Source organism: Cervus canadensis, chromosome 7 (genome assembly GCF_019320065.1).
Source record: "Cervus canadensis isolate Bull #8, Minnesota chromosome 7, ASM1932006v1, whole genome shotgun sequence".
Classification (NCBI taxonomy): Eukaryota; Metazoa; Chordata; class Mammalia; order Artiodactyla; family Cervidae; genus Cervus; species Cervus canadensis.
Genome location: NC_057392.1, coordinates 80,981,983 through 80,996,809, shown reverse-complemented (window position 1 = coordinate 80,996,809; position 14,827 = coordinate 80,981,983). Strand labels below are relative to the sequence as shown.

The 14,827-nt window shown below is 35.3% G+C and overlaps 1 protein-coding gene across 5 annotated transcripts in view; it reads right to left on the bottom strand.

Annotated features, from left to right (window-relative positions):
- IFT80 (intraflagellar transport 80) overlaps nucleotides 1-14,827 on the bottom strand; it is a 114,475-nt gene that overhangs the window by 71,283 nt on the left and 28,365 nt on the right. For all 5 annotated transcript variants that reach the window (XM_043473879.1, XM_043473882.1, XM_043473883.1 and 2 more), the window contains 3 exons: nucleotides 5,089-5,198; nucleotides 1,362-1,451; nucleotides 457-594 (listed from right to left, as the gene is read on the bottom strand). In XM_043473879.1, coding sequence (XP_043329814.1) covers nucleotides 457-594; nucleotides 1,362-1,451; nucleotides 5,089-5,198 — 338 coding nt within the window. The remainder of the gene's footprint in view (nucleotides 1-456; nucleotides 595-1,361; nucleotides 1,452-5,088; nucleotides 5,199-14,827) is intronic.

Genomic DNA, 14,827 nt, shown 5'->3' with positions numbered 1-14,827 from the left:
CTGAGAGAAAAATCATACCTGCATTCAAATATGAAATCTTTGGTATTAAAATGACCATTTAAAAAATTTACTATCAATTCTTTACCAAAAATATGCAACCAAAATTTTTGTATGAAGCACATTGACAGTTAAAAAAAAAAAAAAAGTTCAAAACTCAACTCTCTATGTTGATTGGGTATAAATTTTAACACTTTATTATCTTTCACAAATATGCCTAAAATAAGTATTTTCAGAAAGACGATAGTAGAGAACATGCTCAGTCTTCAAACTGAACTTAAAGAGCTTGGATGGTCCCATAAATCTGGAATTGATTGAACCAATATATTAAGAAGACAAATCAGAAAGATGCAGTCAAATGCATCATTGAAAATGTTTTTTAAAGACTAAAAACTAGGTGTGTTGTGCATTATCACATTTATGACAGCACATCTGTGATTGCTCACCACTATGACTTACCCCAGTTTTATCGCACAAGCGTAAAGTATGAAATGATCCAACAGCAAATAATTCTCCATCTGGAGCCCAGGCTACTGAGGTAATAGGATGCTCATGAGGTTGAGAACTGTAGAGAGGGCGGCCGTAACTATCCCATACCTACAAAAGTAAATTTAAAAAATCTTTTATAGCAGTCACCACATTATTACAAACAAGTCTGCCTTCCAATGAAATATCAAGTAAAGATTTAGAAATCATCACTTTATAATATTAGCAATTACATGTCTTTACTATCCACAAAGGTTGGGGGGGCTCAGGGGGTGGGGGAAGCTGTATTCCTGGAAACCTAAATATCTCAAAGAAAAAGTTACAGTAACATCGTGATAATTTTGGATTTTACTAAGTCTTTAATTAATTCTAAAACCTACCCACTGTAATCCTTTTAAATTTAATAATTTTAAATTTAAATTTAAATTAAATTTAAATTTAATAATAACGTTTAAATTGTTTTGTTCAGTAAGTGCTCTATCAACTTTCCCTGAAAGTATTTATTTGAGCCAAATTTTTTCCAACTATATTTACCATAAATCTTATTCTTCCTCACAAATTATTTTGGTCTGGAGCTGATTAATGTTTAATAAACCTGTATGGTTGACTTTTTAAACCTTAAATTTATTTAAATAGTCACTAAAACAAGGCATTGTATTCATGTTACTATTCATTAAATCAAATTTTATAGGTCAATGAAATAGGCCAAGGAGAAAGGCAACACTTCAAAATACCACTGAAAATTATAAAATAACAATTTCCCAAATTGTTAGATTAAAAGATATGGCTAAAGTGAAGGACTTAAAGAATATTCGTATATGCTAAATACTTTTCACCAAAATTCGATTCTTTCAACCAGTTGATAAATTCAAACATACCTTATATTTACAGTCTTCGCCAGCAGATAAAATCAAATCATTGACAGAGTTCCAATCTATTTTTAAAATAATGCCATCATGAGCTTTCCACTAGGAGAAAAAATAAGATATAAATTATAACTGCAAGGGCACTGAAAACTTTCTAAGACTTTTTTTTTCAGCCTCTTTCTAGTGTTCTCTAGTCTTCTTTGAGAAAACTTCTATCTTCCTTTCATAGCCATTATGCACAAGCTATTTGTTTGCTTCATTTCTGATTTAAACTAATGAAAAGCGCCTTGCGCTATGACATCCACTATATAACTTACATCCTTATAAGCCTCCTCAATAGCCTGGACCCCAGATGGAAAATCACTTGCTGTTGAACTGTTACAAGCTTGAAGTCTGTGTGATGATAATGCAATGAATATGAACATATGTTATGTACTCCAAAACTTAGTTAAATCCAAGTTTTTCTCCCTTTGCACAGCTGATGCTGTTATTGATACTGCTTTCATTTTTGTTTGCTAATTCTTTTCTTTTTTAAAAACATCTACTACATGGACATCCTCTTTATTACTCTCTTTATTCTCTCCTGTTCATTCCCCTAAGATTCATTCTCTTTACCTTTATGTCCTTAGAATAGACACTAACTACTCTGAGAACCTTCTGCTGTATTTACTATATAAAAAAAGAGGCTTTCTACAGAAATATATATTCTATACATATACAGAATACATACATATTTGTGTATATATCTACATAAGTCACCCCAAAATTGGACAATCTAGAAAGTAAATATGGATGTCTTATCACTCTTAAATATAATTTATGTGCTCATTTAGCTGTTACCACACATGTAATTAAAAGCCATTAATCTTTCACTATATTTGAATAATATAACTGAAAAAGAATTTTTCTTGAAGACTATTAGGTATGTTTTAATGTCTGAGTCAACTAAGTTTGCATCAAAGAGTGACTGATTTCAAGGATTTTCATTCTATAGATCCTTCCCAATCTATTGTTCTTCATGTATATGGGAAAAAAAAAAAAAAACACATCAAATTAGGGTCAAATAAGCAGCAGCAGCAAGCCCCAAGAATAAGCAATAATTCATAACTTGCTTTATTCAAAATACATAAAAATATACACTGTCAAAAACAAATGTTTTGAAAGCAATAATTTTCACAAGTTACTTTAAATTAAGCCACTGTCCTGAAATAAACTGCTAAGATAAAAATTTCAATATACAAACATAGATATATAAAGATACACACATGCAAATATTCTCAAAGAGTTTTATTTTAAAGTTAAAAAAATAAAATTTTCATATTTAAATGTTAGGAACAAAATACAGTTTAAATTTTCCTTGTAATTTAGGATATCACTTATACAATACATATATTTACACATTATACATAATGCATACAGTTTTCAATTATTTTTTAAGGTATTAGGCATTTTGTGAAATTCCTTAGAACCATGAGCTCCTTGAAACCAGAAACTATGTTCTGTTTCACTTTGAATATGTTATAGTACAAGGCTTACACTCAACAGAGTGCCTGAGATATAGTAAGTATGCATCACATTATCACTGACTGACTAAATAAACAGAAGTTTCTTCACTATGAAACCAAGTTCTGGGCCTCTAGAAGAGTCCCTAAAGCTCTTAAAGGAAATGAGGTGTACACTTTTGAACTGTATTCTACAAGCAAGAATTAAGTAAGCATTCTTTTTTGTGAACAATCTAAAGTTGAGTATATATTTATACCCAAAGAGAAACTGCTGGAGCTTTAGTTTTCCAAAAGGAATAGAAGATTGGCATTACATTACGAATTCTATTTAACTCCTTTAACTCCTTCACTCTAGCTGAATTTTTCCCTCCACTATTTCCTGAGTCAAAGGTTTCACTGAGCCACAAAACCAGAACTTTATCAATGGTGACATAATCATCTTCCTGAGTTTAATTTATATATGCTAAATTACAGGTATCTGAACAAATCACGGACTTCCCTGGTGGCTCAGACGGTAAAGAATCTGCCTGCAATTCGAGAGACCTGGGTTCAATCCTTGGGTTGGGAAGATCCCCTGGAGGAGGGCATGGCAACCCATTCCAGTATTCTTGCCTGGAGAGTTCCATGGACAGAGGTGCCTGGCAGGCTACAGGCCATGGGATTGCAAAGAGTTGGACACAACTGAGTGACTAAGCACAGCACAGCACAAACAAATCATGTATTTAAAATTAAAAGATTCATTAATTCCTTCATTAAAAGATTCATACTGCTTTTGCTGTATGATTTCAAAGAACATTTTCAGGGTATAAGTGGTATGGAAGGACTTTGACTAAAGGCAGGAAGAACCAGTCCTCTTCCCTAGCTTCTTCCCCTTCTGTTGTTTCACAGTTCTTAGCAGAGTGTTCCACATGCAGTAAAAATGTAAATACACGATGACTGTATGGAATATGTATAGCATAATTCTACACAGAAGTGACTAATATGTAACCTCAAAGTCATTTCTATATCCTTACTCTCCAAATTCTCTATCTACTGAACTGTTAAACACGATGCTTCTCGGGAATTCCCTGGTAGCCCAGCAGTTAGGACTCTGAGCTTACACTGCCAGGAACCCAGGAACTAAGGTTCAATCCCTGGTCCAGGAACTAAGATCCTAGAAGCCACATAGCATGGCAAAAAACAAACTAAAAACCCTGATGCTTCTTCTTAAAACACTTTTATCCCTTCTGTAGCCAGTGAATCTCCAGCACCAAATCCCTGACCTATTAACTGGCCTCCTTGGCTCTAATCTATTAGCAGCTGAATAAAAGTTACAGATGATATAATAACACCATAACATCAATAATAACAACTGCTCTTTACTGTGTACACTCAATATTTTTATTATATGCACTGTCCTATGTACTTTGTAATTTAACTCATTTAATCCTCACAACAATCCTATCAATTAGGTATTAGGATCACATCTAAGAGATGAGAAAGCTTAAGCTCTGAGATATTTTATAATTTGCCTAAAGTTACATATAAGTAATGAACATTTGAACCTAGGTGACTAACTAAAAAACCTATATTTCTATTACCTACACTATACTGTGTTACTATCAAAATATGAAGAAAGTGATTCTGCCTCTTCACACTGAAATCAAACATCAAAATCTCAGAGATAGGCTTAAAGGTTTTCCATTAATTTATCCTACCCTGACCTGTCTTAACTGCCACTATTGTTCTGCTTCCCTGTAACTGGTAAAATTATACATACCCAATTTGTTCTAAGCATTACATTGACTACCCCCAACCCACTTTAAATAAATACTAAAAGAATTCTAGGGTCTTAGAGAAAGTTCAAGGGTACTGAACAGACAATGGGGAGGAGGGGGAAGAAGACACTAGAGATGATAAAAAACAGTCTAAACAAGTTCTTAAAGTTTTATGATTTAGTCCCATCCTGTCTCAAATCTATACATGTGAGGCTGACTGTGCTAATTTGAATTTTGTGCCAAATCATGTAAACATATTTATGATTTACTGGTATAATGAGAGTTGGAATAAGAGCAAAGTGAACCTTGTTGGAAACATCAACAGGTATTCCCTGTTCTGTATAAAGGCTGATAAAACCACATACTTAAAAGCCTCGACTATAACAAGACCACCCAGGAGAAAGGGACTCCTAAGAAAGTGACCTCTTACTGAGCAGTCTGGCAGATCCTGATAACAATTTACAAATGCCTGAGAAGTACCTGTAAAATTTTAGCATTTGGTTGAAGTGGTTTAATGATCAGCTGCTTGCCTGCTGTATAAAGAACCTTTTCTGAATCAGGGCCCCATGCTACCGAATACACTGGTGTTCCTGTAAAAAGAAAAAAAAAAAAAAAAGATAAACTTTAATTATCATGCTTTATAAAACAGAGATTGTTAGGAAAGTCAAAAAATCAATTTGAGGTATCATTTCATTTCCTCCTTATTCAATGGCCTATCCAAACCAGAGTATATAGCCTGATACTGAAACATAAAAGGCAAAGTAAATATGAGGTTAGGGAAAGTTTTGCTGTCTATCAAGTGGGCTTTGGCCTGGAAGTTAGGCTAAAGTATTGCCAGGATAAAGTTAACTCCACTTCCACAGGAAAGGTACAAATTTGATTTACCCACCATACTACAAACAACATTAAATTTCATACTGTTTTCAATTTCCTAGGGCAGGAATTTAGCGATTCCTGTGAGGCTGCGCCATGACAGGCAGCCTAGATTAGGAGTAGGCCTGGTTTTCCAGGGTAACATGATTATCACGCCACCTGGAGCCAGCCAATCAATATGCGCCCAGTAAGGAAAAGGGAACCTATCAGGGGAAAGCTGAAAAGCCCGCGAACGCCCAAGTTTGAAAAAAGCCCGCGAAGGTTTGAGCCAATAAGATTACTTTGCAAACATGTAACCAATCCGCTTAAGCCAGCTACCAACTGCTTATGCACACCTTATAAATTGGGTAACAGCTCGGGGTCAGCGCTTTCTGACCCTGCACCACTGCGTTGGTTGCGGCAGTAAGCCCTGACTCGAGCCAGCAATAAACTTCCCTTTTTTGCAAGTTGCATTGTCTTGGAAGCCTTCTCTCTTCCCGCTCGGGGATTCGGACATCGGGCATAACAATTCCTAGGATAGGAATCCTAGAGATAAGATTTAAGTATTTTTTAATTCGATTACTTTGCAGATTACCTGATATCTTCTGGAAGACTATGCTTTGTTTGAGCCTATCTTTTAAAAAATGAATATCATATCAATTGAGAGCATTAAGTTATCTGTAGTCCACTGTCTGACCCAATTACCTATTCAGTAGAATCTATTCATTAGGGAAGTGAATCAAGGTTATAAAATCAACCTATAAAATATTAACCCATTTATATTTATAAAATCAAGCCTTTAAAAATTGTCTAGGATTCCTAAGTCAGGCTAACTTTATGTGAATGAGTGAATAAATCCTTCAGGAATTTACATTCACAGTAAAATGAAATCTAAATCTAAGGATTTATGAGCAATCAATAAGATGTGTTTATTGAAATAGAAAACCCAACAGATTGAATCAACAGGGAGCAATCAGCAATCAACAGGGAGTAAATTTCAGTAAGAAAAATGCTGTAATTGGGTTTCCCAGGTGGCACAGTGGTAAAGAATCCGCCTGCCAATGTATAAGATGCAGGAGACTTGGGTTTGATCCCTGGGTCGGGAAGATTCCCTGGAGAAGGAAATGGCAACCCACTCCAGTACTCTTGCCTGGGAAATCCCATGGACAGAGGAATCAATAGCCCATAGGGTCACAGAAGACTTGGCAACTAAAACAACACTCAGTGCTTTACAGGACTTTGCTAAGTCACGTCTGACTCTTTGCAACTCCACGGACTGACAGGCTTCCCTGTCCATCACTATCTCTGGGAGTTTACTCAGAGTCATGCCCATTGAGTCGGTAATGCCATCTAACCATCTCATTCTGTGTCATCCCCTTCTCCTCCTGCCTTCAGTCTTTCCCAGCATCAGGGTCCTTTCCAATGAGTCAGCTCTTCGCACCAGGTGGCCAAAGTATTGGAGCTTCAGTATCAGCATCAGTCCTTCCAAAAAATATTTAAGGTTGATTTCCTTTAGGACTGACTAGTTTGATCTCCTTACTGTCCATGGGACTCTCAAGAGTCTTCTCCAACACCACAGTTCAAAAGCATCAATTCTTTCGCGCTCAGCCTTCTTTATGGTTCAACTCTCACATCCGTACATAACTACTGGAAAAACTATAGCTTTGGCTATATGGACCTTTGTCAGCAAAGTATTGTCTCTGCTTTTTAATACCCTATCTAGGTCTGCCATAGCTTTCCTTCCAAGGAGCAAGTATCTTTTTTAATTTCATGGCTGCAGTCACCATCTGCAGTGATTTTGGAGCCCAAGAAAATAAAGTATGTCACTGTTTCTACTTTTTCCCCTTCTATTTGCCATGAAGTGATGGGAACCAGACTTAGAGGACTTAGAAAATCTGATTCAGACCTAATCCAAAAAACTCCATAAGCATTCCTTCCATGGTATAGGTTAGATATCATACTGGGTCTAAATTTCCTGGTCAGTTGGTGACACCTAGGATTGTTTTGATTCGGAGGAACCTACAGATGGCCAATGAGATGGTTCACCTCAGAAGGTACTTCTTCTATTCTTAGTAACTACATTCTCTTGGAACGTTATCTGGGAGTAGCCTGGAGCTGACCTGGGCTTCAGAGTAATCTCCAAATGAACGGAGTTCAACTCTAATAAACTCTCCAGAAAATGTAAATCAAAATTTCAGATATTCCAAATGTGATTCTTGGTAAGCACTGTAAGGAAATGAGGGAGTAAATTACAGGTTCCTTCTTTATTCCATTATTACAGTTGTAATTATTGTGCAAAAAAGTAAATTTATATATTTTAATTATCAATTATCAAAGCTTCATGAATACACTCAGTAAAATTACACTTTCCTCAGTGTATACAAAACTATGACAAACATCTACCCCCAAGGAAATAATTCAGTAAACACAACTCCCATTGAGTTATACAGGATGTGACTCTAGCCCTTTAGTTGTGGTAAAAGACATGGTTTGGGGTATAGGATGAAGAGCTAGGGACTCTTCTGTCCTCTTTCACATTGAATCTGTGGCTCCATTAAGTCAGCTGTGTCACCATTTCCTTGTTTATAAACCTTATAAATCTTCAGAATACTTACCTCCCATGTTGGGATGTGGAGATCATTCATTTCCTGCTTATAAGATAATTTTTTAAACAATAATACTGTCAAAGAAACAGGTATAGTAACTTAAAGAATAAAACAAAATAAGCTTATAAAGGAAAATTTAAACAATTCTTTTGTTAAAATATGTGGTTTTTAACCACATTCCTTCAATCCAAAAACAAACAAGGAATTTTTTTATGATAAATAAGCAATCCTAAATAAGATCAATAGCTGCCTTATTAGTTACAGCTTCCTAATCAGCAATATTCAAAATGTATATAACATCAAGAACTAAGAGAATGCATCTTTATATGCATTCTTTACATTTAGAATAAAATGTTAAGTGTGAAATTCCTATATATATATGAATGTCTATTGCTATACAACTTTGATTTAGGTGGTTCTGGAGAAGATTATTGAATGTGGATGAATTAGCTTCATAATGAAAACAATGATTTCTATTATAAAAAAATCCATCTCACTAGCATTTGAAACAAATCTCTAATATTTTTAAATGTTTTTTAAAAACATTTATTAAAACTACACTTCACTTTGCAAAGTCAGTATGGAAATAATAATATAGCCTTCAGGTTAAAAAACTTTACAACAAAAAATTTAGCAAATCATGTAATGAGATGTTATTAATTTCATCTTTAACAAAAATGGACAAAAAACGTAGTTTTGTAATAATTGATTTCTTGCTTTTTATACTGGGAATTTTTATTTATGCTCCATTTCAGTTAAGACACCCAAAAAGATCTTGTTTTTCTGACTTTGTACACTAAGATCATGTGATCTTTTTGACATTTTTTAAGAAACCACATGCACCTGGGGTTGTGTTAAATGTCAGACCCTTATCTCTCTGTAAAACAAATTATCTAAATTCTTTCAACCTGTTGAAGGCATTTTAAACCACAGAAGAGGAGACAAAAATGTATTTCAATTGTTTTAAGGAAGTACATAGTCAAATATACCATGTTTTTCACATTCATACTAAAGGTATCCCCTAAAATGTTGTTTTTGCATGTTTTTAAGAATGCTCTTGAAACAAACTCTTCACTATTACCATGAAGCATTAGCTACCTCTGTGTTGAATGCAGTATAGGTCTACACCGAGTGAACACAAGAAGGCAGAGAAGAGTTTGGCACTATATAAACACTATCTATTAGTAACCACTACTACTACTTTGTAATGAAATAAGCAACCATTTGTTATTGTGTTGCTCATGGGAGTAGGCACTTTATCCTTTAAAACCTAGTTAAAATATGCTGCAACATTTGCCAGGAAGCTTTTCAATTTTTTTGGTGGTCAAATCATTAAGAATTCAAAAACAAAGAATTATCTCCCTTTCATTCTATTTGTAGAGACATGTACTAACAAATAAGTAACATCAAGTGGAATATATTCCTCAAAAAAAAAAAAAAAAAAAACTTTTTGGCTGTGTATGTTGCCAGGTCAGTACAGAGAAAAAAAGCTAAAATGAAGGCATGTGTTTCTTTACTTTCTATCCTCAGTCACCTCTCTCTTAGGGATCTCAGCTTCCTCCATAGCTTCACCTTTCACCTTTCTGTAGCAGACTCTCACATTAATATTTCAGCCTTTATTTCTGAGTTCTAACAAATTTCCATCTACTCCAAAGACATGCAAAAACTTCAAACTCTACATATTTGTATATTATCCCTCCCCATGTATTCCCTTATTCATTCTTCTCTGAATTCTTCACCTCTTACAGGGTGATTCATTCCTCTCAGCTGCTGAGAACTACGCAGTTTTTCCAACCACTCTCATCACCACCTCTGTTCAAGCCTCACTGCACACTAGCAGAGAACACCTCAGTAACCTCTGTACCAGTCACCCCAATGTAACCTCCACCTCCTCTAATTGATCCTACATCCTACTGCTAAGGTAATCTTCCTAAAGAGTTTCCCAGGTGGCACAGTCATAAAGAATCCACCTGTCAAGCAGGAGATGCAGGTTCAGTCTTTGGGACAGGAAGATCCCCTGGAGAACGAAATGCAACCCACTCCAGTATTCTTGCCTGGGAAATTCCATGGACAAAGGAGACGTGCAGGCTACAGTCCATGGGGTTGCCAAGAGTCAGACATGACTTAGCGACTAAAACAACAACAAAATCTACCTAAAGAAACAGGCTTTATCTCTTACTCTCCTGCTCATCTTTTAAAGATTTTTATATGGTTATAGGACAAAATCCAACTGGACTTCCCTGGTGGTCCAGTGGCTAGAATTCCCTGCTCCCAATGCAGGAGGCCCTTGAGTTCAATTCCTGGTGAAGGAACTAGATCCCACATTCTCCAACTAAGACCACAGTCAAATAAATAAAAAGAAATATTTAAAAAGAAAAAGTATAAACTCCAACCCCCTTCATTTAATGTCTGAGGCTATCTGTGTCTTGATCCCTCTGGCAGTAGCATCCCTCACACAGCCTACACTCTGGCCCATGGGGTCTGCTCCCACTCACCTGACTCCCAGGCCTTATGCTGGTAGGTCTCTGTGCCTCTGATCATCTAACTTCCTCCAGAGCTCTGCTGCACTGTCAACAAGCCCTTCTCCCTACCTAATTTCTTTATCCTGCAAAGTCTAGTTAAAAGATGCTGCAGTATTTACCAGAGAAGGTATTCTGATACCTTCTCTCCCCTCAAAGCATTCATCTCTGCCTTCCTGTCTTCCCACAATGCCTTAAGGCAACCAGCACACTCTGCCTTGTGTTACAGTATTTATATTTCCTTTACTAAATTCATTATACATAGCTTTCATGTTTTGTCATCTCTTTAATCCATTTGAATACAGTAAGGGAAATGTCCTTAAAGGTTTACAGTATTTCTTCCAGTTTTAGTTTATAATTAAAATATATAATGTAACACAAGATAGGGCATCATTATAATTATTCTTGGCCTACATATTACTTTTCTCTAATAAGGAAAAATAACTCTTGATAGGCACCAGTAAGAATCATTTTTAAACATAGTCAAATTCTACCCCCATCCCACTAAAAAACAGAATTAATGCTTTTTCTGCATTGGAGAAGGGGATGACTATGACTTTTTCTATCTTTATGACTGCCTCTAATTATCAAGAAATGAATTCAGGAATTTTTCTATTCATCAAGGAGTAAGTATAATTAACATGAACATGTAGTAAAAAATCATAACTGCTTTCAATATTGTTTACATAATTCCAAGTCTTAGAGTAATTCAGGCTTATGTTGTTTCATTTTTGCGTCAAAATTTAGTTTTTCTCCTCAAAGGGGCTCTGAGTCCCCCACCTCCATCTGCCTTGGTCATTTTACTTGAGACTTTAGCATTTAGCTCTCAGTAGATAACATTTATAACTATCCTCAAAACTTGTAGTCTATAGTAAATCAAACAAACCTTATAAATAACTAGGGACTTTTCCTTCAGGGTTAATGTCATTACAACTTAACTTCTCCAGTGATTTTTCCCAGAAATAAAATGGGAAAAGTCTATGCTTATTAGGAAAGTGTGGGTGGCAACAATAACCAAAAATTCATAAATTAAAATCACAGTTCTATAGTGAATTTATAATTTTTAACCTAGAAAAAGACACTAGTTATTAAGCTGAAATACTAATGGGTTAAATAAAATCTACCTAATTTAGTTTTGCTCATTAGTCTCATAATTAACATAAACCATGAGTAAGAAGAATAACAAGATTCAGATAGGATAAAAATGATCAGCAATTTAATAGCATTTGATGTTAAGGAAATCGGAGCCGTTTGGAATGCTGGTGTAAAATACCATTACGTGATTCAATGAATACATAATAAAATTTCCTATCCTGTATGACATAATATGTAATTTAGCTTTTAAGAAAATCCTGTTTATCCATTTATCTGGAAGGAATGAACAAAAAAAGCACAATCCATCCCTCTCCAAAATAAATACCATACACAAAAACTAACTCAAAATAGATCATAGACCTAAATGTAAGCACTAAAACTATAAAACTCTTACAAGAAAATACAGATATAAGTCTCCATGATTTTGGATTTGGCAATAGTTTCTTAGATATAACACCAAAACATAAACAATCAAAGAAAAAAAAATGGATAAACTGAATTCCATCAAAACTTTTGTGCTTAAGAGACTTCACTGGTCGTCCAGTAGTTCAAAATCCTCCTTCCAATGCAGAGGATAGGGTTCGATCCCTGGTCCCAGATGGATCAGGACGGAGCAACTAAGCCAGTGGCCACAATACCGAGTCCACATGCCCTAGAGCCCGTGCTCCGCAAAAAGAGAAGCCACCAAGATGAGAAGCCCATATACTGCACAGCTAGAGAAAGCCTGCACGAAGCAATGAAGAGCCCATGTGTCACAACAAAGACCCAGCACAGACAAAAGTAAAATAAATATTAAAAAAAACTTCTGTGCTTCAAAAGATGTCATCAAGAAAATGAAAAGGAAACCCACAGAATGGTGAAGTCATATATCCAAGTTGCAAATCATATATCCAATGGTCTATTAACCAGTATACATAAAGAACTCTTACAACTCGATAATAAAAAGACAACCCAATTTACAAATGCGCAAAGAATTTTAATAGATATTTCTCCAAACAAGATCTACAAACAGCCATAAAGTACATGAAAAGAGGCTCAACATCATTAGTCATAAGAGAAATGCAAACCAAAACTACAATGAGATACTACTTTACAGTCACTAGGATGATTATAATAAAAATATAGTAACAAGTTTTGAGGATTTGGAGACACTGGAACCTTCATATATTTCTAGTGGGAATGTAAAATGGTATGTTTACTTTGAAAAAAAAAACTTGAAGAAGACTTTAACTTACTGATATGAAACTATATCCAAAGCAGTTCACAATTCAGGTGAAAACAAGTAAGGAGCATATTGTAGTAGATGCAGTATGCCTCTGGGAATGTTTGCTGGGTGGCCAGAAGACAGGGGTAATATGAAAGACAAGGGTAGTACTTAAGAGATAACTTTATACCCTTTCTTACACTTCAAATTCTGAACTATGTGAATTAGTCTCTATTAAATATTTATACTTTAAAAAGATGTAAGTGCCTTGCACTCCCTGCAAGGCATATACTAACAATCAAAATTTTATGGTCACTATTATCGAAAATTGGGAATAGGAAATGGCAACCCACTCCAGTATTATTGCCTGGAAAAGACCAGGGACAGAGGAGCCTGGCTGGCTGTAGTCCATGGGATCACAAAGAGTCAGACACAACTGAGCACAAACACATTATTGAAAACAGGAGTTGGTAACCTCTGTACCAGTCACCCCAGTGTAACCTCCACCTCTTCTAATTGATCCTACATCCTACTGCTAAGGTAATCTTCCTAAAGAGTTTCCCAGGTGGCACAGTCACAGGCTCAAATCCCTTCAGAGGTTCATGTTGTGTTCTACCATGTAATATAAATGAGTAAAGTATTATATGTGGAATGTAAGAAAACTAAGAGAAGTTTAAAACCCAACTAAAAGTGGCACAGCCACTACTGAACTCCAGCTGATTGTATTTATTCTGGAAAGCAGACTTAATGTTGCCAGTTCTTCCAATTTTTCAAGATACCAAAGAGATCCATAAAAGAATGTAACATATCCTAATCTTTAATGCTGGGCCTGGACCATGCTAGTGGGCTAGATTCAGGACACAGGCCATCTGTGACCTTTGATGAATGAAAAGTCCTTAATTCATGAATATACTGGGCTTCCAAACTTCCTCTGCAGGTTTGGGAATTCTAAATGCATTTTCTGTGTAAGAGTGAAATAAGCAGCAATCTGTTTTCCATTATACAGATAAATGACAGCACTGAACCAAAAGTGCTATGTCTTCTACCCTCTATCATTAACAGTGTTTATGTTAAGCAACTTAGTCTAAGTTTCAACTTTAGACTTTGGAAAGTCCAAAATGGTAGACCCCAGGGGTAATCAAAGGGAAGGAGATGACTAGGAAGAATTTAAAGAAAGAAAAGGAGCCTTAGGATGACAACTGGTGAAGAATCTCAGGCGAAAATTCAGATTATTGTAATGGTAGTAAGATAAGCTTTCAAAATTTCTCTGAAGATCTGTGTCTTCTCTAGACAACATATTTAGTAAAAAAGAAAAGAAAGGGGAAAAGGGTATGTAGCAGTAACAGCTACAGCTGAAAATAACTGCAGGCTCAGCTCCAAGGGGGAGGTAATGATCTCCAAAAGAATTCTGTAGCTGCTTGTAAGTCAGACATCATAAGGTAAGAATGCCAAATAATTAGCACTAACATAAATTATAAAGCCAAAAGTAAATGCCTATTCTTATTAGCTTAAAATAAAATTTATTTTCTAAAGGTATACTTTATCACTAAAGAAACAATAAATTGATATTTTTTCCCTAACTGAAATTTACTCATGAATGTTTCTATGAACTCTGAATTTTCTACTCATGGTTAAATATTCTATTTGGAGATTATCTGTACCAAAGACTTAACCTCAGGAGATAATCACTACATATCACTTATGGTTACTTTTGCTAACATTTGGTTAATGTGTAGCTAAAGAAATGTAACTATTTTAACACTATCCTAAGAGTGAACATAATTTAAAAAATGAAATCTGAAAATTTTTGGAAGTCAGTTGTTGGAGATGTTTCACAATATGACTTTATCATATAATTCTGAAGAACAGTCTGCAAGCTTTTTGGCAATCTCTCTCTCTGAAGCAGATATGTGCTCAAGACAACATTAATCTGACTGCTGGAT